Source organism: Mustela nigripes, chromosome 5 (assembly GCF_022355385.1).
Source record: "Mustela nigripes isolate SB6536 chromosome 5, MUSNIG.SB6536, whole genome shotgun sequence".
NCBI lineage: Eukaryota > Metazoa > Chordata > Mammalia > Carnivora > Mustelidae > Mustela > Mustela nigripes.
The window spans coordinates 37,671,145-37,695,246 of NC_081561.1; the positions used below are offsets into that span (position 1 = coordinate 37,671,145).

Consider the following 24,102-nt stretch of genomic DNA (forward strand, 5'->3'; position numbering starts at 1 on the left):
AAAAAATAAAAAAAAAAAATAAAAAAAAAATAAAAAAAAAAAAAAGTTAAGTAAATGCTTTCTTTGGGGGTTTCATCCCTTAGCTTGTTTCTGTCCAAAAAAATCTTTTAAAAACAAAAAAACCTAAAGAAAAAAAGGGTAATGTATTCATTTCTCTCATCAGAGAAAACTGGAATGTATGTTACTAGAAAATTAAGTAGGTTATATACTGGTAACTACATTTAACTAGCATGTCAACACATTTGAACTAGGTCCTGATGTTAAGTTAAAGCTTTTTATTTTCTGAAACACAAACAATGAGAAAACTTGAAAACTTGCCTAAAGTTGTATGTTCCTTTTAGAAAAAACTGAAGGAACCTTTCTACCTACTTTCCTCTGTAGAGTTCAGTATTTAAAATAATTTAAAATGAAACTTAGGAACTTAAGAAATGTTTAGGCAGAAATTTCCCTAGATTAAAGTGAGTAAGCATAAAAATGATTATTTAAGCACTTGAATATACCCTGAGGTAGATTTTCATTACCAAGATCATATCCATTCTTTGTACAATGCCTTTTAGGACACTGAGGATATAATCCTCTCATACACTTTCTGCAGTCCACCCCAGCCACACACACCCCTCTGTGCCTGGCAGGACTGCCGGTCAAGCCTCCTGGCAAGAAGCTAGGTTGCGCTGTGGTGTTCTTGCAGTGAATGGACAACCACAGACAGAAACCCTGCAGGAGGGCTTTCTACCTTTGGTGACATATTGAACTGAAACCTGTAAGGTCACTTTAACATGAGCAATTTATGATTCTTCTCAAGCCTTATGCTTAAAGCATTTGCTCAGCCCTGAAGAAATTCTCAAATGGGGTTTTCTACTAAAAAACGTTAAAAAAAAAAAAGAAAAGAAAAAGAAAGAAAGAGAGAAAAAGAAAAGAAAAAGCAAATAGCACCACTAGATGAAAGTATTAGTCTGGGAGGGTTATCCTAACCAACTGCTAAGCTGTCAGTTTTTATCATGTAAAAACTAAGCAACAATCAACAACAATAACAACAACAAAATGGAGACTAGTGTAACAGCATAATGCCCAGTGCCAGAATAACTACACAAGTAGGGACCATGAAGACCACCCCTTAACCATGCCCTAGAAACTGATTTTAATTATCTTCTAACAGCAGGTATACAGTCAAGTCAAGATGTATCTGAGTCTGGAGTCTGATTCAGGAATTTTCAGTCTGGCCCTTAGTGAAGAGGAACACCTAAGACATTGGGTTATTTCTAAGATTAGAGGACAGGTAATAACCAAGTATCTGCCCCCACTTCCGGCATTAGAGAGCAAAACACTGAATAAGTCACATATTTACAGGCTTCAGACTCTAATTAATACCTAAATATGAAGCAGTTCTTATAGGTAAATTGGGAATGTAAGGCAGATGTCAGCAAACTATAGTCCACTGCCTTTTTACAAATATTTTGCGAACACAGCCATGCTCAATTGCTTACGTATGTGCTATTACAATGGGAGAGTTAAGTAGTTGCAGATACCATGCACCTTACAAAGCCAAAGTATTTGGCCTTTTCCGTAAAAATCTTGCGGACCCTTGCTAAAAAGCATACGGAGAGTGTTTTATGTTTGATGGGGTGTTGGGATGGGGAGTAGATCAGGAAAGGTGAGCTGAAGAAAATAGGTTAAGCTTGAGTCAGTAAGTTGAAAAAAAAGACCATGGACTCACCAAAGTGCCATTTAAAGGGAAGATCAAATTACTAAAAATTATCTTAATGGTTACCCCATTATGAGATTAAAAGTGATCCTAGGGGAGCCTGGGTTGCTCAGTGGTTTAAAGCCTCTGCCTTCGGCTCAGGTCATGATCCCACGGTCCTGGGATCAAGCCCCACATTGGGCTCTCTGCTTCACGGGGAGCCTGCTTCCTCCTCTCTTTCTGCCTGCCTCTCTGCCTACTTGTAATCTGTCAAATAAATAAATAAAATCTTAAAAAAAAAAAAAAAGTGATCCCAAATACAAACAGTAAACTTTAGGATTCACAGACCCTCCATGGTCATGTAACTAAACTAATGGTGAGGGTTTTCTCTGTATTTTCTGCAAACACTTTAAGTTAATGCCTGTCCCAGTCTTAGTCACATGGGGATATACTATCATCTTTGCATGACTATAAATCATACTTCAGGGCCCCCGTTCCCTACACTGTACCATGTTTCAATTTACAGGGGAAAACCAGAGCCCACTTAGGGGAGAGTGCTTACTTTGGGAAACAGAAAAACAAACAAACTGCTGCCCAAAGTAGATACCAATAATCAATTCTGACTTAGGATCACTGTTTGTTTTGAGCTGGAATGGACCTCTGATTCTCTGTGGTCTCATGGACTTTCAGAAACTCATTAAATGTCATGCTTTGTAGAGCTTTAAAAAAAAGTCTGAAAAGATTTTTAAAAACAACTTAAGATGTTGATAAACCAGCAAGAGTGAAGAGTTGTACGTACTCTAGGTAAGATAACCCCCAATTCCTGCTGCTAAAACTTCATCAGCAAAATAACCCTCTTTCTGATAATTAGCTCCTATCCCTGCCATTTTTGGAACTCTCCCAGTATATGATTTAAAACTGGTAGTCAACAGCAAAATCCCCTACATATCCTCATCTTCAAATATTCTCTTCACTTTCCTATCCTAAATGAACCTTGGTTCTCCCCTAAATACACTGTTCCCCAAAGCTCTCCCACTTTCAAAAAGAAAGCTGTGTCAGGAAACCCAGAGACTGTGAGTGAGAGAAAATGTTAACTGCTACAAGCCAAGGAGATTTTGGAGTTGTTTGCTCCAAAGCTGTGTAACATGGGCAGCTATCACAGAAAGTGATACCAGAAGAGGGGTGCTGCCATCACCAAATCCTAAAATCTGTGGTACTGGCTTTGATGGTGGGTGGCAGAGGACAGGGAAACACTTAGAGGATCTTGAAAAACGGAAACACTCTATGCGACAGTGCAACAGTTGGTAAGCAGCCCCCAGCAATCATTTGAAAAGTAGAAAACACATCAAAAGTTCTGGCAGAGATTCCCCGGCTGACCACAGAGGAGACTAAGAACAAGAGATGTATACTGATGTAAGCTGCTGAGCTCTGGTGGTTATTACTACACAACATTGCGGCAGCAAGAGCGTAGTATTTAAGGCCAGCCACCCCACTGGTTTACTAGATCCCACTGGCTAGTTAAGACATTGTTAGAGCAATTTTCATGTCCTTAACCAGCAGATCTGCCTGTTCTACAGGCAAAGGTAAATATTCTATAATTTCAGTTGGTCAGCAAATCCTATTGGTTCCACCTTCAAAATATATCCAGAACCTGATGACTTCTTTTAACCTCCAATGACACCACGGACTCTAAGCCACTGTCATCTCTTACCTGTATTATTCTAACAGTTTCCTTATGGGTCTCCCTGCTTCCAGCCTTGCCCTGCTACAATTTATTCTTAATAGAGTAGCTACAATAATTCTTTAAAAATGAAAGTCAGTTCATGTACATTTTTGCTCAAATCTCTCCACTGTATTTCCAGGACACTCAGAGTAAAAGCCATAGTCCTATTCAATCTACCTGCCTCTCTCCTCACCTGGCACACTCCTCTCCTCTGTCATGACCCTTCCCAGAGATCATTCCACTCTGGCTACATAGTCATCCTTGCTGGTTCTTGCACACATCAAGTAAGCTGCTACTGCAGAGCCTTTGCACTTGCTATTCTCTCTGGTTAGAATGTTCTGCCCCACACATCCAGATAACCACAACTTCTTCAGGTCTTTGCTCCAGCAATACTCAGTGAGTACCTTCCATGCCCTGGCCACCCAACTTAAAATTACAACTACTTTACTTTACTTTACATACAGCACCTACTATGTATGACCCATAATATACCTGAAGTGTTATTTACTGTTTCCCCAGATAGAATGAAAGCTCCAAAAGGTCAGGTACTTTGGTATCTGTTTCCTTTCACAGCTACTTCCCTAGTGCCTACAATGGCACCCAGAAACATGGTAGACACTTAATCAGTATTTGTTAAATCAGTGAATGAATCTGTAGGATAAGAGGTCTCGTTTATATTATATACTTCTAAGTTATAAAGTAATAAACCAGACACTTAGATAAACATTCATATAGTTTTAGTAAGATTTTGGTATTAAGTCTTTTTTTCTTTTCTGTCATTTATAGAAAATGAAATAAAGAAATTATATGAACTAGAATTCAACATAATTATTTCAGAGCCCCTGGACTAAAGTCCTATTTTCAAAATTACTGTTATATATATTTATTGTAACTTATACAGTTACATATATTTATTTTCACCACCACAGAAAATTTTTATCTACAGCGATATATTTCCATGATTTACCAGTTACCTAAGAAATGAATAAAAAGATCAACTATAATTCTTAAAACAGAAAACAATATAATCAATAAGAATAAATATCAATATTTAGAAAAGCAGTAAATGAAGTTCAACTTTAAGTATCTTTCATTTTTTCCTGTTAATCCTTCTCCAAACTAAAAACAAACAAACAACAATAAAAAACCATTTATATTAATTACCAAAGGCTCAAATATTATCAAAAAAATAACCTTTTATTTAAAGCTATTTTTGTAGGAAGAGAAGAAAGATATAAAAAGAGCTGACAGTATTTGTAGATAAGCACATGTAAATACTCCTTGAATGGAAGCTTGTTTATTTACCAAGCAGACAACATATATCTGTCAGCCTTAAGAATAAATACATTAAATTAAAATGAGCACTTCCTATTGTCACCAAATAAATGAAATGAATTTAGCCACTAGACCTAAGTGTAACGTGCATTGCTTTAATTAACAAAAATTAAATTTTGTTTTAAACCAGCACAAATTTCAATAAGTCTACCCCATAATTATTTTGCTAAGGGAAACCCCCAACAAAACTAAAGAAAGAGAAGTGGGGTAAAAGGGTGGGAGGGAGAGAAGAGAAAAAGAAATCTACTCTTAATTTTAAATGTTGAAGTGTCAGTCTACTAGGCCTCTGAAGATTACTTTGATATCTCTTCTTTTCCCTAAGGAAGTCATTACTTATATTTCAGTGGAGACAGTGCTGGCAGACACCAGCTCCCTTATTAAAGACTTCCCTTTTTGTGGGAACTGAGCACACTAATCATACCATTTTAATTCAGTTAACAGGTATCTTTTGGCATACTGATGACAAAGCCATTATATTCATTTCAAGTACAGATTTTAATTATTTTATAACTCTTAAGGCGACTTGTATTTTTTGTTACTTACCTAGTCCTAAAAGATCAACAGTGGGTTCTGCAGCTTTTTTAGGGCTGGTACTTTTTTTGGGCTCCAACTGCTGATCTTCTTTCTTCTGCAGCTTTAAAGGAAAGAATCAGATTAATTAATTTTTCTTAAATAAATTGAACAAGCCTTTTAAGCCCCAATTAATTACACATATTTTGATGGAGTGTAATGAAGTGTATGAAGCACAGTGTAATGAAGCCCAAAGAATTTATTACTTTATAAAAAACGAGTAAGCATAATCACTGAACTTGAAATGATAACCCTTACATATCAGAATCCCAAAAAGGTAAATATACACACTTAATGCAATTGTTTTTAATCATCTAAATCCTTCATATGAAATTACACTTTTTAAAAGAACTCCATTTCATATTATTTGCTAGCTACTGTTAACATGCTCTGTTAACTGGAGGCCAGAGAGGCCTTCGTACCTTTAGGAGCATGCCATTACTTCCCTCATCCACTGCTGACCTGGAAGCCACCTTTGCACCAAATAGATGTTGATGAAATGTTACCTGACAGGTTTTCCTCCTGAGTCTACCTGATCAGTTACATTTTTAAATATAATGTTCTTCTAGTTCTAAGAAAACCAAGTCACAGTTATACATTCTAAACTTTTTCTCACTTAAACAGAAATGTTCTGTAGGACAGGATGATCCACTGGATCATCAACTCAAAAGCCTACCTCTCTTTTCACTTTTTTATGTAGATATAATTGGCATATAACATTATATTAGCTTCACATGCAAGGCATAATGATTCTGTATTTGTATACATTGTAAAATCATCACCACACAGTAAATATAGTTAACATCACCACACATAGTAATGGAATTTTTCTTCTAATGGTGAAAACTTTTAAGGCTTGTCTTAGCAAATTTTAAATATACAAGACAGTATTATTAACTATAGTTACTATGCTGTACATTACACCCCTAGGATTATTCATTTTATAACTGGAAGTTTGTACTTTTTAATCCCCCTTCACCCATTAGCCCACCTCCCACCCCACCCCTGCCTCTGGCAACACCCATCAGCTCTCTGTAACCCTGAAGTTGTTTTTTTTAAATTTGTTTTTGTTTGTTTGGAAGTTTTCTGTTTGTTTGTTTTACTCTATGTGTAAGTAAGATCATATGGCAGTTGCTTTTCTCTGACTTATCTGACTTATTACTCTTGCTTTTCTCTGTCTGACTTACCTGACTTATTACTCTTGGCATAATGCCCTCCAGGCGCATCCAAGTTATCACAAATGGTAATATTTCATTCTATTTTACAGCTGAATAGTATTCCATAAAATATATAGCCTACTTCTCTTAGACCAAGAAAATAAAACATTCATTCACTCACATTCATTTCTCAAACTATTACTACAAGATCATTTCTTCTACAACTATCTAAAAAGTTAGTAACTTCATTGTTATAGAAGTACATTTCTGTTAGCTATACAGACACATAATTTCTAAGAACACGTATTTACTCTTAACTTTTACTATTTACTCTTAATTTTTACTCACAACTATCTCCCTCAAAATTACTTATTATATTATTTATTTAATTAATCTACCATCACAGATATTAATTCTTTAATAACCTTCTCAAATACAGAATTATCAGCCTATAACAATAAATAATTCTCAGAAGTTTAACATAACCTATTTCACATTTTCTTTTATTTTTCACCCCCAAAAGAGGTAAGACTTACTTTGGTTATAGCAAAATAATTTCAAAGAAAGCACAATCTATAGTTACCATGGGGTCAATTCCAACTAAATACTTAAAACACTAGAACTTCCCTCCTTCCTTTTTTCTGGACAGTCTGTATTGAGTGCATAAGCACTCAACTCCAAAAGAATCTGAGAATTCAGTGGACACAAAGCACACAAACTTCAAATAACAACTGAGCAGGATTCTAGCAGCTTCCTCAAACAGGTCTTCATTGATCTTAACTCATACCCTTGTCTCTAACATTCTAAATGTTAAGATGTAAGTGTCTTGTGCCTAGTAGGCATTTAAAAATCGAATTCCAGATTTAACTTAAAATCAGAAAGCCTTAAAGTTGAAAATAAACTTATATAATTGGACCAAACTCATTCATTTTGCAAATTAACTCAGGCTCAGATACTACTGCTAAATAGGGAAGAGTAACTAAAGCTTATTTTCTGTCCCTCAATTTAAAACTCTTTCTTGATATATTTTACTGAAACTTTTTTCCTGCAAAAGAAGCATGGAATAAACTTGTAAGGAATTCCTTCCTATTTACTTTCTGCATTATAATAATCTGAAATCTCCTCAGGACAAAATGACTTCTTTGTAAAAATTCAAATTCTGGTTTATGAGTTATTTTCCCACTAAATTAGAACTACCTTTTAAAATATTTCTAAGTATAAGGGGCGCCTGGGTGGCTTAGTGGGTTAAAATATTTCTAAGTATAAAATTACCCATTGTTTGCAAAGGGAAGAAAAAGCCAAATCAAACAAATAAAAGCTCCTCTGGTAATCCAGACTCCCATGCTCAGAACTACAGCAGTCCAGAAAATATCTTTCCTTCCAGATGCCACACATCTATATGGGTTCCCAGAGTTTCTCTTCTTCTTTAGATTGCAACTGCATCATAGTTTAAATAGGTGTTTATCAACCATCTCTACAGAAAACTATATAATATAGAACATGTGTACAGTGGTGCAAGGTAAAGAAAAACTTAAAGGTAAGAATAAGGGACAGATCCTAAACATAGTTTATCAAACAGCAGACATGGCCTACTACTCAGTTTTGAAATCTGATTTTTGGGTAACACTTAGAATTCTTTTTTTCGCATTAAAAAAATGGAATAGAATATAATGTACTGTACAAAGTAAAGGTAAGTATTCATGAATTGTTTTGCATATTTGTGCACACATGTGAGCATATGCGGGCTGGATCATAAAATAATCTGTATTTCTTACCATCATCACAGGTTGAGAAACACTGCTTTGAATATAGTCTGCAACTTTGCTCCTTACAGTGGATTATCCCATATGAGTGAAGAACATCTATGGCATAAACCTTACAAACTACTCCAAAAACAAGTGGCTATTCGAGATGGATTTCAACAACTCAGACATGAATTACTCTTAGAGTTGGCATTTTATAGGTTGTCTCACAAATTAAAAAATTAAGAGTTGATCACTTTAAAAGCTACCTTGTATCTCTTCATCTTCAAATCTTGCTGAGGCGAGGCAGTATCACAAACACACTGATGTGTGGGAGAGATAATTTTAGAGATCACTCTTTTATATATTCATAGTAATCCAAGTACTACCTTATATACATTAGTGAGAACTCCAAAGACTGAATTGAGATGATACTCTGTTCGTAAAAGTAAACTGAAGAAATTAACCTCATTACTTTTATTTTGAAATCCATTAAAGAGAAAATTCAAGGACAGATACACTAAAGCAACAAACTATATAGTAGGAAATCTTGAAATTCTAGCCAGAATAATATTTAATCTTTCCGAACTTAAATATCCATAAAAGATATTAATTTTCTATTCAATTTCTGTGACCTTCTAATAACTAAAAATTAATTCATTTACACTTAAAATTATTTTTACAGATCTTTGTGTAAAATGACAGAAATAAAGCATTTACTTTCCTAGTCTTAGATGAATTATAATATCTAAGAAATGGAGCCTTGAGGCGTTAAAAAAAAAAACTTTCCTTATATAGTGCCATTATGAGGGTTTGGAAAAAACCTCTAAAAAACCATCTAAATTAATGCAGCCCTCTAAAATAAAGAAAGACTCGATATTTTTTTTTATTTTAAAGTTTTAAAAGATTTTATTCATTTACTTGAGAGAGAGCACAAGGAGGGGGAGCAGCAGAGGGAGGGAGAGAGGCAGCCCCCCTACACCCAATGAACAAGGAGCCCAAAGGAGGACTTGATTCCAGGACTCCAGGATCATGACTAGAGCTGAAGGCAGTCCCTCCACCGACGAAGCCACCCAGGTGTCCAAGACTCAATATTTAGAAAACAAACAAACAAACAAAAACACCCCACAAACTAAAAATATCACGGTATTGCATTTATTCCATGATAATATACATTTAAGCCCAATGCCATCACCAATAAATTGAGAGGCAAAGCCTATATTCTAAAAGCTGACAAGACTAAAGACGAAGCTTACAGAAGGCCTTGGACACTGAACTAGAATGATAGTGTCAAAATAATAAATCTTCTTTCTTTACCACCAAGCATAATCTAGCATTTCAAAAATGAAACATTTAAAATTATTAAAATCAACTCAAGAAATAAAACAGGAAGTTAGTAATAGTTTTTTCTTTTCCCCTCATTATAATACCCCTGGCAACAGGGCAATGTGACCACTTTTAAATAGCTTGGATTTATCAAGAAGGAAGCAGAAGCACCCTGAGTTTATCCTGAAAACACCATTCATGGCCACTCTGAAGTCTACTTAGTTTCTATAGCAAAAACATATTTTTCACTATTTATATTAAAAAACTATACACACACACACACACACACACACACACACACGTATATGTATGTACAGGTATCTCACCAGATTAATGTTAGAGAAGGACTATATGTGGACTCCCAAAATATATTCCAGTTAAACATTTTGATTAACAAACACATGTGTAATAGATTATGCCTTCCTGACAATCTCTTCTAAAATAAAAAGTCTTTAAGAACATATCTGATTTCTACCAGACTTAGATATAACACTAAGTACTATTTGTCAAATATTTTCAGGATATAAAGATAATGAATCTTAAATCAAAGTATTAAAACACAAACTACTATTTGTCCTTTTGTTCTACAGCATTATCAATCCTGTTGAGCTCTATAAAGAATAACAAGTTAAATTATTAAAGAGATCTGAAATGTAGTTCTCATATAAATTATATAATTTCTTGAAGACAAATTTTAGAAGATTTTGGAATAAAAATGCTATCATCTTCTTGGATTTGGGGGAAAGGATATAATAAAGTGTGATAATAGTAAATCATGATTTTCCCAACCTCATGTAACTGTCACCACTCTGACACTACCCATTTAGCTTAGATATGTCAATCAGTATATACAGAATCATTCTACTTTAAAACATTATGCAATTTGTCTTTTAATAAGTGAGGAATGCAGTCAACTCTCATTGAATAAAATTAGGTAATTTTTAATTTATTAGACACAATTTTCTAACAAGCAAGAATACTACAGGTCTATTTAGATTAAGGAAATTTAAAAGTTCCTTAGACATATACTGAGCAGATGTCTCATTCAAATTATTATCCACAGATTATAAATGAATAAAAACCCTACTTCATTTCCAGCTCCTACATTTACCAACCTTTTAAATAATAGAAATAACAGCTAAGTCCCTAAAATGTCATTCACTATGCTTAAGCTGACCAATTAATGTAGATAATAGCATTAATACATATTATAAGAATAGGGAAGCTATACAATTTTCTAAGTGCTAGAAGTAATTAAAAACTTTTTTTTAAAGTTGACTACATCTCAGGGAACCTGGGTGGTTCAGTTGGTTAAGCACCTGACTCTTGATTTCGGTTCAGGTCATGATCTCAGGGTTGTGAAATCAAGCCCCTTATGGGGCTCCCAGCTCAGCAGGGAGTCTGCTTGGGATTCTCACTTTCCTTTCTTCCTGACCCTCCCTGCTACTCACACACTTGCTCTCTCTCAAATAAAATCTTAAAAAAACAAAACAAAACAAAACAAAAACCCAAACCTGACTACATCTCAAATATGCCTTAACTAGTTTATGTATATTCAGTTTCCTTTAACATTTATAGAATCATACAACCAGAAGGAATATAAAATATAGTATATGTTTAACTCTCTCATTTTAAAATTAAGGATCTTAAAGAGATATGATTTGTCCAAAGACTCCATAAGTGGCTGAAGTAGCTGTTCTCCTGATAGGGCTCCATTCCCAGTACTATTATGCCTTTTCCTTAATAATTTCTATTTATTACAAATTAGATTCAAAATTAGCCAATGCTTACATGGATACTATTGTTCCAATGACACAAAGAGAAGCTGCAAAAAAGGAACCACAGTCTGACAGATAAAACAAGGCAAGTACATAAATAATTTCATACAAGGTAGAGTATAAAGACCATATGAAACGTGTAAAATGCAACTTATACCCATGATGGTGGTCACTGGATGATTAGGACTTTAAAAAGGCAGCAATATTTACTTTGAAGTCTGTAGGAGAGATAGGAAAGAGTCCAACAGGCAGAATTTGGTTTGAAAAGTACCAAGTAAGAAAACAAAATACGGGAAAGCAAGAAAGACAATGGATATGTATCACTAACCTATGGGTCTAAGTGTATAGAAACAATAACAGATAAATTTTAAAAAATAAGCTAGGGACACACTGTAGAAGGATCTGAACAATCAACTTGAGCTAGTGGTTAGATAGGGCACCAATTTTCAAAGACGGTAGCCAAAGCAAAGACATTACTCCTAAGGGAAGTGTGTTATGCATGCATATGAACCGTACTGAGAAAGAAAATGATCACTACCACTGTAAGCACAGAGGTGTGTTGTCTTGTGACATGATCAGAGCAATGGAGTGTGAAGTAGAAACCAGATGATGAGCAGTGGAAGGAACACCCCAAGAAACATCTTTACAATTAAGAAAACCAGGTCATGTTCCCCTTACAACAGGATTTTAACAGCCTAGAGAAACTGTCCCTAAAAAGGTACATGCATAGTGCAAGGAAAAGGTGTCTTCAGCTTGACCTTTAACTATACAGCCATTTACATACATTTGTTTTGCAGTCAAAAGCGCCCTTATGGGCTTTTCAGATACATTATGGGAATGGGCATGCATAGTAGGAAAATGGTTACATAATCTTAGCTGTCAGTCAAGGAGCCCTCAGGACCACCTGCAAGTCACAGGTCTTCCCAGCCCAGAAAAACCCAATACATATCCAACCCCCAAACTACCTAAGGGCCAGCTTCACCTTGCAGAACCTGACCACTCTCCCCTAGAGAGTGTACTGTTGCTTTAATAAAACTATTCTCTGCTTTCTTTTTGGGCACCAATCTCTAATCCTTTATTGCTCCAGGCCAAGAGTGGACACACAACACTTTGCTGGACAGAAGGATTAACATTAATTTACTCCTTCATTACAACTTGAAATCTGAAATGTAATTTCTAACAAGCCACTCAATAACATACAATTGCCAGAACACTATTCTCATCTGAATACATGTTGAAATCTTTATAGCAGGAGTTCACCTTTATAGAATTTTTTAGTAAAAATTCATGAACGACAAGTTACTCAAAGGCTATTGGGTTGTACTTCACTATATATTCTACCATAAAGTAGAGAAATTGCAAAGACTGAATCATCTTTATTGTTTACCCAGCAGTTTCAATTGTCTAAAACCAATCCATTAACAGAATTCACTGTCTTGATTCTGAGGATATACTGATTGTTATAATTACTATATATGTGTTTGTATGTGTATGCTGTCACAACCAAATTATATACAATCTTGTTTAAAACTACTTTATGTAAGAAATAATCCTGCACATAACTTATTTCCAACATCTTATTTTGTTTTACTTACTCTGAATCTTGTTAAAGTTTCCTTTTTCCTTCTTTGCCATTCTTTATAATGTACTTATAAGTCCTTTTCACATTAAACTTATCAATACATAGTGTACTATTTTTGAATTTAATATTCTTTAATAAGTTGTATTTTTAGGCTTCAATTTAGAAGAAATGTAATCTACATTTTACAATTTAGAACTGTAATCTACATTTTATTTCCCCACCCATACAGACATCTTTCAGTAAATGGCTCTTCATATGGCCTAGGGACATTGTAATTCCAAACAACATTTTACTGGGTAGGAGAAATATGAGACATATAAATTTCAGAACAGGAAGGAGCCTCAGAAGACATTTACTCAATTTATTATATGATGCATAAAACACCACTGTAACATCTCTTACATGGCCAGTGTCTCTGTGAGAAAATTTTCCAGTATTATGGCATCACTGGATATGGTGATACAGCTTATTCCATATTTGGACAGTGGTAAATATTATAAAGTTTCCTCTTCAGGCAGCTTGTAACATCTACTCACTTATCCCTATACTCCATGACAGAGCCATGCAGAAAACAAGTGAGAAATTATTAAGCGGAGCCCTGACCCTCTCAGCAGCCATAGCAGACCACTAATTCACATCAAGCCCTCAGTCATCTAAAATTCCCTGACATTTTCCCTTGTGATTCTATATTTAGGGCAGTTGAGGTTTGGATACACTTATTTTGGAATTTACTTTTGTTCAATTTGTTGGAATCCTTGTGTTTAAGATTTTTTGAGAAATTATTCTGTCATGCAATGTCTTAACTAATCTTTGTTGGTTATTTGAAAATTCGAACAATATGACATTGATGTGCTCCCAAAATAAAAATGCTTCAAAGAACAAAGTCCAGGATTGAGCCCTGAAGAATGCAGCAAGATATAGTACTTGGTACTAATATCAGTTCTACTAACTGTATTTCTCTGGTATAGCTGTGCATCCAGTTCACAATCTATCTACAATCCGCACATAAGGCTTACCTGTCTATATCCTGACCAGAAAGTATCAAAGAATCTCAAAAAATAAGCCTAGTCTGAACCTAGTGACTGCTGTTAATATTTTGAGAAAAGTAAGCAATTAAAAAAAAAGTCCCACTTAAATTTTGCATGGAATTCATGTCAAGCTCAATGATACAAGCATTCGTAATTCATGTAAATTTTCCTTCTAAGAATCTGGACATTTGCCTATCTCTAATCTAGTTCCTGTCTCAGTTTGTACAGTTTCTCAAAGAATGACCTATATAGTGCTTTATACATGAGGTCTGCAAGGTTTCCAATTATGTAACACAAACATCAAATGTCTACATTGATAGGCATATATTGCAAGATTTTTGTGAGGATTAAGTAAAATAATATATAGAGTCGCTTTCATAGTGGGAGCGCACATAACAGATACTTCATAAATGGCAGTCAGTGGTGATTGTGGTGGCAGCCTTTACAGTTATGTGCTGGGTCTATAAAGCACTAGGAATACAAAGAAGAAGACTTGGTTCCTAAACTCCAGAAGCTTATATTCTAGTCAAGCAAGCAGACATAATCATGTTGTGGTTCTGAGTGGATTAGTACAATGATGGTGTTAAAAACAAACAAACAACAACAACAACAAAAAAACAAAGGAAGCTTTCTGGAAGCTCACAGGAATGTCATGCTTAGGCTTAGCATGTGTCTGAATAAGGCATTAAAAGGTAGGTGACATATATCCCAGGTTGCTCAGGCCACCTACAGTTAATGCCTGTAATTCCAACTTAACTGTTAATAGTACCTGGTTTCACTCTTAAAAGTACCAAGTTTGAAATACTCATCACTATTATACTTAGAGCCTCTGCCTGAAGACAGTACTACAGTATGGCTGGACTCAGGTATAAAGGGGTTCCTCTCCTTCTACCAGTGGCAAACTTCTTAAGGGCAGAACGATCCTTCAAAGTTCTGTAAGACTGGACTGCATCCATATGTGCAGTCAGCCTCTCAGTAGTGAATCAGCAAGACTGAGAAAAAAGTCAGTAATTATAATACAAGGAGTAGGCTGTATCTATTCCTATGTCTTTAACATTCATCTTACTCTTTTATTCTTGCTTTCCATAGTAGTCTGGAGGTTTACAGAGAAAGAAAAAGAGTTTCTTATAATTACTACTTAATAATTATAACTGAAAGAAAAAAAATAAATGGGGTGCAGCTGGAAAGGTACCACCCCCTTGCCCACAACACAACACATATTCATGGGGAACCTGGAGCCAAACTATTCACAGATGACCTGCTTTTGGGTCAAGGTTTTATATGTGGCTGAGAAGCTCCCTTGCTGCAATCCACTGAAAGTCAGCCCTCAACACAAGCATTTGTAAAAGTAATAACAAATACAGAAAAAAAGAAAGAAAGAGAGAGAGGGAGGAAGGAGGGAGAAGGAGCGCAGGAGGGAGGGAAGCAAACAAGCTAGAAAAACATTAGCCAAACACCTAAGTTTAAACCCAGCTTGGACACCTCCCAGTTGTGTGGCTTTGAACAAGTCAGAGTATTTCTGAGCAGGGCCAGCTTTGTGGGTGTAACCTGTGCACCTATGCAGTCCCACAGAATCCCACAAAAGGTTTAATAACTATTGCATCCTGAACTTCTTCATTCTATCTTTGAACTTGATTTTGTAAATACAATGAGACAATGAAACCAAAGCTTCATAAGCACAGAAGGTATGTGCGACATGTGTCCTTGCTTTCCATTTGCTTACAGGAATCATGATGTTTCATGAGCACAGAATTCCTGTGTAAAGACCTAAGTGGGCACAAAATAAGCATATTAGTTCTACATCAGGGTAAGCAGAGTATTAATAGCCCGAAGAGGCCATGCTTTCTCCTTCAATCAGAACTTAAAAGCAGAAGAGGGCAGTAGTACTCTAAGAAACAAGATGGACCAAAACCTCCTAATCCTTTCTTCCTCATGTCACTTCCCCGCATCATCCAACCATTTACAGTGAAAATGATGACAGGAGAGAGAAGGACAGAACAATGGATAGTACCTTTCCTTTCAGTCCTTCCTTATTCATCAGTTAATCAAAAACAAAGAATGTTGATGGAATACATGCATATTAATAAGTGAAATAAAAAGTACAGTTAGTTTTGTGCAGTATTCCCATTATTCTGGTAAAAACAAAATATCCATGCATGTACAAGCTTAGAAATAGAGGGTGTAAATCTGATGATTCCACATATGAATTAAGTGTTCTTATGACTGCAGTTAAAACTTGCATTACAATATAAAGATGAATGATAAAATTTGTTATGTAAATTTTAAATTTTTATTTACTTAGAACATTATTTTTTTATTGGGGGTAAACTCTACCCCCAATGTGGGGCCTGAACTCATGTACTTAGAACAACATTAAGTAGCATATAAAAGACACCCTGACAGTTGAAAGAATGTACAAAAAAGAAAAAAGCCTTTATATTTTTAGTACCTTTAATGGTACTTTTTCCTTGTTTTCTAACTAGTGCCTACAGATTATGCAGCTATCCCTTTTTCTGAGCCTCAGTTTTTGATTAGTAAATTGATAATAATAACTATGATATTGACCTTATGACTGCTAAAATAATAATTAAGATAAATAAAACGATACTTCCAGTTTCTGGTCTGGCAGATAAGCAACTTGAAAGTCACTATTTCATCCTAACAAGTAAGAATTGAACAAAATGAAAAATTAACAACTCCTCTTAAATTCAAGAGAAGTCGGGATACCTGGGTGGCTCAGTTGGTTAAGCCGCTGCCTTCAGCTCAGGTCATGATCCCAGGGTCCTGGGATCGAGTCCTGAATTGGGCTCCTTGCTTGGCAGGGAGCCTGCTTCTCTCGCTGCCTCTGCCTGCCATTCTGCCTGCTTGTGTGTACTCACTCTCTGACAAATAAATAAATAAAATCTTAAAAAAAAATTCAACAGAGAAGTGAGGTTGCAGGGCAAATAGCAGCCCCTAAAACTGGAGAAAAAGAAGGAAAACAGAGAGAATTTCAATTTACCAGAGCAAAAATCCAGCACCAGGGGTGCCCGATGGCTCAGTGGGTAAAGCCTCGTTAAGTGTCTGCCTCAGCTCAGGTTATGATCTCAGGGTCCTGGGATCGAACTCGGCATAGGGCTTTCTGCTCAGTAGGGACCCTGCTTTCCCCCTCCCCACCCGCCGCCTGCTGCTCTGCCTACTTGTGATCTCTCTCTCTGCCAAGTAAATAAAATCTTAAAAAAAAAAAAAAAAACCAAAAAACACCAAAAACCCAGCATCAGGGTAGAAACCTGAATTGTATGTAACTGACAAAGTGCTGAGAAGATTCTTAACCTGAGCATCAAAAACTGCAGGATCCTGTCACATGGGGGCCTCCCATTTCTGTGAGTTTTATGTTCAAAAGCATTACAAAGCTTCTCTTAGTGAAGACTGGAGAAAAACTCCTTTAGGTTCTGTCCTGGGGTGAGGAAAAGAGAGCCCGATCTACTGGAGTTTTAGCAGTACCTAGCTTACCTGGAAGAAGAAAAATACTCAATTTCAACCCCCCTCCAGCCACCCTGTTCCACCTAAGGTAGGGAAAAGAGGCACTTGAGAAGTTCACTGCCGAGGGAAACAGGCTCACTAAAAGAAAAGACCTAATCACAGGACTACTGAATGCTTGCTCCTCTTCTTTGTATACTTTACCACTAAATTACTAAAGCCCTATTTCACCCTGTATGCTCACACTTAGCTTTCAACAAAAAAATTAAAAGGCAAACAAAAAGGAACAGTTTGAAAAGACCGAGACCAAGCATCAGAATGAGACTCAGATATAGCAGAGATGTTGGAATTATCAGACTGAATTTAAAACAACTATGACTAATATGCTATGGGTTTTAAAAGAAAAGGTAGACAACATGTAAGAACAGATGGATAATGTAAGCAGAGAAGTGGAAATTCCAAGAATCAATGCTATAGATCAAAAACACTATAACATAAATGAATAATGCTTCTGATGAACTAATTAGTAGACTAGAAATGGCTGAGGAAAGACTCTCTGAGCTTAAGGATGTGTCAGTAGAAATTTCCAAATGGAAAAACAAAGAAAAATAGACTGAAAAAGAAAAAAGAAACAATACCCAAATGGGATAAATATAAAAGATATAATATACATGTTTTGGGGGTACGAGAAGGGAAGAAAGAAAAAGGAACAGAAGAAATATTTGAAGCCATAATGACTGAGAATCTACCCAAATTAATATTGAATACCAAACCACAAATCCAGAAAGGACAGAGAACATGAAGCAGGATAAAAAACACCCTGCTAAAAAAAACAAAACAAAAACCTCCACCTACCACACAATTTCCAAACTACAGAAAATAAAAAAATAAAGAAAAAATTCTGAGGGGAGAAGTAAGAAGGCAGAGGAGTAGGATGATCCTAAGTTTGCCTCCTCTCTCAAACAGAACTAGATAAATATCAAATCATTCTGAACACCAAGAAATTGATCTGAAGTCTTAGAGAACAAAGCTGCATGTCTACAAACTGGAAAAATGACTCATGGAAGGTAGGAACTGTAGAGGGTTGATTTGTGAGAGAGGAAGGAGCCCTGGTCCAGAGGGAGCAGAGAGAGAGAGAGAAAGCGGGGGGGGGGGGGGGGGAGAAAGAGGTAAAAATAGGCACAAAGACTACAAAAGAAAACTAGACCTGAAAACCACTTATAGGGAAAACAGAGAGGGCTACAATACTGCCAGTTTTCTATAAACAGGAGAGCACAGAGTCTGAAGTTTCAGAGGTCTGTGACATTGTCAGGTTCACGCCAGGGGATCTGAGTGGTGTTCCAGTGGGAGGGTAGGGTGGGACCCCAGCAGCAGGTAGCCTGAGGATTCCCAGGATCACACAAGGAGAAGTGGTTCCCCTACTTGGGAGTTCCTTTGACAGAGGCAATCTGGCCTCTGCAGGGGCAAAGGACCCTGCAAGTATCATCACCTATCCCGCTCACGAGTATAGGAACAAAGACACCTGCAGAGGGCAGCAAACCCTTCCACCAGCTGTATGTTGTGATTTACCACAAACTTTGAACCAAGACGCAGTTGCATGACTGTCTTCTGGGATACACCGGCACCCAATAGGGTGCAGGGAGATCCTATCCCAAAGGATAAATGAAGGTCTCCTTAGTCGGGGATCTTTGAAGTATGGGGTTTTGAAATTCAACTGCACCTGACATAAAACAAGAGTCCTATGCCACTGGACAGGCAGAAAGCTCAGACACAGACTGGATAAAGGCAAGGATCTGACAAAAACCAGGGACACAGGAAGGGTTATTGTTTGCCCATCTGTGACTGTACTGAAAAGGGGTGGCATACCTTTCCTGCTCTGGAGACAACCCAGGGAAGGCATTTTCTCCCAAAGCCTACCACATTGATTCACCTCACCGAGCTTAACAAGGCCACTACACCAAGCCCAGCCCCACTGTGCTCTGCAGGCACATCCCCATGAAGGCATTTCATCCAAGAACTGGAGCAGCACGACCCTCCCCTAGAAGAGCAGCACGGACCCCTCACCCACACCCTTGGTGTGGACCAAGTCTACTGATCATCCAGTGCTACAAAGCTTCAGCTCTAGGGGAAACAGGATCTAGTATCCTTTGGGGTTTTTTTGTTTGTTTTGTTTGTTGTGAATACAGAAAAGGCAATTTTTTAAATATTTTTATATTTTTAAATTTTATATATTTTTTAAATTTCAAATGTTTTTCCTTTACATTCTACCTTTTCTCTATCAAGCTTCTCATAAAAGGCAGACAAAAACACACCTAGAATCTAGCTTCCTTTATGTATTTTATTTAAAAGTTATTTTTAATTTTTACATTTTTATTTTGCTTTTTTCCCCTCCAAAATGATTAGATGGAATTCAACCCAAAAGAAGTAAGAGGAAGAAATGACAGTCAGAGACTCAATCAGTACAGATAAAAGTAAGACGTTTGAACTAGAATTCAAAACAACAATCAACAGCTGGACTTGAAAAAAACATAGAAGACATTAGAGAATCCCTTACCGCAGAACTAAAATCTAGTCAGGGCGAAATTAAAAATGCTATAATGGAGATGCAAACCTGAATGGATGCCATAAAAATGAGGATGGACAAAGCAGAGGAACAAATCAGTGATACAGAAGATAAAAATATGGGAGTGTCTAGGTGGCTAGCTGGTTAAGTGTCAGACTTGATTTTGGAGAAGGTCACTGATCTCAGGGTTGTGAGATCAAACCCCATATTGGAGCCCAATGTGGAGCCTGTTTAAGCTTCTTTCACTCTCCCTCTTGTCCTTCCCCCCTCACTCCCAACCCAAGCTCTCTGTCTTAAAAAAAAAAAATTAAAAGTATAAAATTATGGAAAATAACAAAGCTAAAAAAAAAAAAAAGAGGAAAACAAAGGTAATGGATCAGGAAGACAGAATCAGGGAACTCAGTGACTTATTAAAATGGACTAACATTCATATCATAAGAGTCCCAGAAGATGAAGAAAGAGAAAAGGAAGCAGAAGGTTTATTTGAGTAAATTATAGCTGAAAACTTCCCTAATCTGAGGAGGGACACAGACAACAAATCCAAAAAACACAGAAAACTCCTATTAAGTTCAACAAAAGCTGACCATCGCCATGGCATATCATAGTCAAATTCACAAAACACACAGACAAGGAAAGACTCCTGAAAGCAGCAAGGGGAAAAAAGTCCTTAACCTACAGGGAAGACGGATCAGGTTGCAGCAGATCTGTCCACAGAAACTTGGCAGGCCAGAAGAAAATGGCAGAAAATATTCAACATGCTGAATGGCAAAAATATGCAGCAAGGCCAATACTCAGAATAGATGTGAGAAAGAGTTTCCCGAATAAATACTAAAGTTCAAGAGCACTAAACCAGGCCTACAAGAAATTTTCAGGGGGACCCTTTGAATGGAGAAAAAAAGATAAAAGCAACAAAGAGTAGAAAGGACTAGAGAACATCACCAGAAACACCAACTTATATAGGCAACACTATGACACTACATTCGTATCTTTCAGTAATCATTCTGAATGTAAAATGCTCCAATCAAAAGACACAGGGTGTCCAAATGGATACAAAAAATAAGATCCATCTATATGATCTCTATTTTGCCTACAAGAGGCTCATTTTAGACCTAAACACATCTGCAGACTGAAAGTGTGGTGAGAGAGAATCATCTATCATGCTAATAGAGGTCAAAAGAAAGCCAGAGGAGTCATACTTATATCAGACAAACTTAATTTTATCTTTTTTAAAGAAGTTATTTATTATTTGACCAAGAGAGACACAGTGAGAGAGGGAACACAAGCAGTGGCAGGTGGGAGAGAGAGAAGCAGGCTTCTTGCTGAGCAGGGAGCCCAATGCAGGGCTTGATCCCAGGACCCTGGGATCATGACCTGAGCCGAAAGCAGACGCTTAACAACTGAGCCATTGAAGAAATTCAATCAGCAATCAAAAATTTCCCAATAAACAAAAGGCTTGGGCCAGATGACTTTCCAGGGGAATTCTACCAGACATTTAAAGAGAGTTAATACCTATTCTTCCCAAATTGTTCCAAAAAATAGAAACGGAAAATAGAAACGCCCAAACATATTCCACAAATCCAGTATTACCTTGATTCTAAAATGAGACAAAGACCCCACTAAAAAGGAGAATTATAGGCCAACATCCCTAATGAACATGGATATAAAAATTCTCAAAAGACAATAACAAATCAAATCCAACAGTGCATTATAAGAATTACTCACCATGATCAAGTGGGGTTTACTCCTGGACTGCTTTGCACATTCAATATGTGCAAATCAATCAATGTGATATACCACATTAATAAAACAAAGAGATAAGAGCCATATGCTCCTCTCAACAGATGCAGAAAAATTATATGACAAAGTACAGCATCCATTCTTGATAAAAACCCTCAACAAAGGAGGGATAGAGGGACCATACCTCAACAACCTCAACATCATAAAGACCATATATGAAAGACCCACAGCAAATATCCTCAATGGGGAAAAAGGTGAGAGCCTTTCTCCTATGGTCAGGAACAAGACAAGGATATCCATTCACACCCTTACTATTTAACATAGTACTGGAAGCCCTAGCCTCAGCAGTCAGACAACAAAAAGAAATAAAAGGCACACAAATCAGCAAGGAAGAAGTCAAATTGTAACTGTTTGCAGATGACAATATCCTCTATGTAGAAAACCCAAAAGACTCCACCAAAAAAATTGCTAGAACTAATACATGAATTCAGCAAAGTTGCAGGCTATAAAATCAATGTGCAGAAATCTGCAGGCTCCCCACTGAGCAGAGAGCCCAATGCAGGGCTCAATTCCAAGACCCTGGGATTATGACCTGAGCCAAAGGCAGAGGCTTTAACCCACTGAGCCACCCAAGAGCGCCTGCATTTCTATATAGCAATAACAAAGCAGTATAAAATGATACAAGGAATCAAGCCTATTTGCAACTGCACCAAAAACAATAAGGCACCTAGGAATAAACCTAACTAAAGATGGACGTTACAGCACCAGGGTAGCACAGCTGATTAAGCATCCGACCCTTAATTTTGGCTCAAGTCATGAGATCAAGTCCTTCACTGAGCTCTGCACTCAGCAGGGAGTCTGCCTGACAGTCTCTCTCCCTCCCCCTCTGCCCTTACACTCCATGCTGCTCTCCCTCTCTAATAAATAAATCTTTTTAAAAAAAGAGGGAAAAGATCTGTACTTTGAAAACTATAGAACACTTATTAAAGAAATAGAGGAGGACACAAATGGAAAGGCATTCTATGCTCACAGACTGGAAGAACAAATATTGTTAAAATGTCTATAATAAGACATCTAATATAAGATTTTTATAATATATGTACATTATATATTATAGTTATATTATTATAATTATATTATATATAACAATATATAATATAAAATAACTACTATAATATATAATTAATAATAATATAGTTATAAGATATTTAATATAAGACATTATATACAAAATAGTCTATATATTTAATGCAATCCCTATCAAAATACCACCAGCATTCATAGAGCTAGAACAATCAATCTTAAAATTTGTATGGAACCACAAAAGATACCTACTAGTCAGAAGAATGTTAAAAAGAACTAGAGGCATCAAAATTCTGGATTTCAAGCTATATTACTAAATTGGACAGTACTGTACTGGTACAAAAATCAGTGGAACAGAACAGAGAACCCAAAAGTGGACCCACACCAGTCAACTAATCTTTGACAAAGCAGGAGAGAATATCCAATGTAAAACAGACAGTCTTTTCAACAAACGGTGTTGGGAAAACTGGATAGCAACATGCAGAAGAATGAAACTGAACCACTTTTTTACACCATATACAAAAATAAATTCAAAATGGAATTTTGACCTAAATAGACCTAAATGTGAGGCACCAAACCATCAAAATCATAGAGGAGATCATAGGCAACAACCTCTTTGATTTCAGCCACAGCCAATTCTTAGTAGGCACTTTGCCAGAAATAAGGGAAATAAAAGCAAAAATGAATTATTGGGACTTCATCAAGATAAAAAAGCTTCTGCACAGTTAAGGAAACAATCAACAAAACTGAAAAGCAACCTATGGAATGGGAGAAGATATATACAAAATGATGTATCTAATAAAGCATTAGTATCCAAAATCTATAAAGAACTTAGCAAACTCAATACCCCCCAAAAAACAAATAATCCAGCTAAGAAATGAGCAGAAGACAGGAATAGACACTTTTCAAAAGAAGACATCCAGATGGCTAACAGGCACATGAAAAGATTCTCAACATCACTCATCATCAGGGAATACAAATTAAAACCATGATTAGATATCCACCTCATGGCTACAATTAACAACACAAGAAACAATAGGTGTTGGTGAGGATGAGGAGAAAGGGGAACCCTCTTACAAGAAACAATAGGTGTTGGTAGAAATGCAAACTGGTGCAACCACTCTGGAGAACAGTATGGGGGTTCCTTCGGAAAGTTAAAAATGGAACTGCCCTACAATCCAAGCAATTGCACTACTGGGTATTTACCCAAAGGATATAAAAATACAGACTTGAAGAGGTACCTGCACCTAGATGTTTAAAGCAGCATTATCAACAACTGCCAAACGATGGAGAGAACCCAAATGTCACTGAATGATGAATTCATGATGAGGTGGTGTG

The 24,102-nt window shown here is 36.5% G+C and overlaps 1 protein-coding gene across 4 annotated transcripts in view; it reads right to left on the reverse strand.

Annotated features, from left to right (window-relative positions):
* SMAP1 (small ArfGAP 1) overlaps positions 1 to 24,102 on the reverse strand; it is a 166,456-nt gene that overhangs the window by 18,692 nt on the left and 123,662 nt on the right. For all 4 annotated transcript variants that reach the window (XM_059400161.1, XM_059400162.1, XM_059400164.1 and 1 more), the window contains one exon: positions 5,283 to 5,373. In XM_059400161.1, the coding sequence (XP_059256144.1) occupies positions 5,283 to 5,373 (91 nt within the window). The remainder of the gene's footprint in view (positions 1 to 5,282; positions 5,374 to 24,102) is intronic.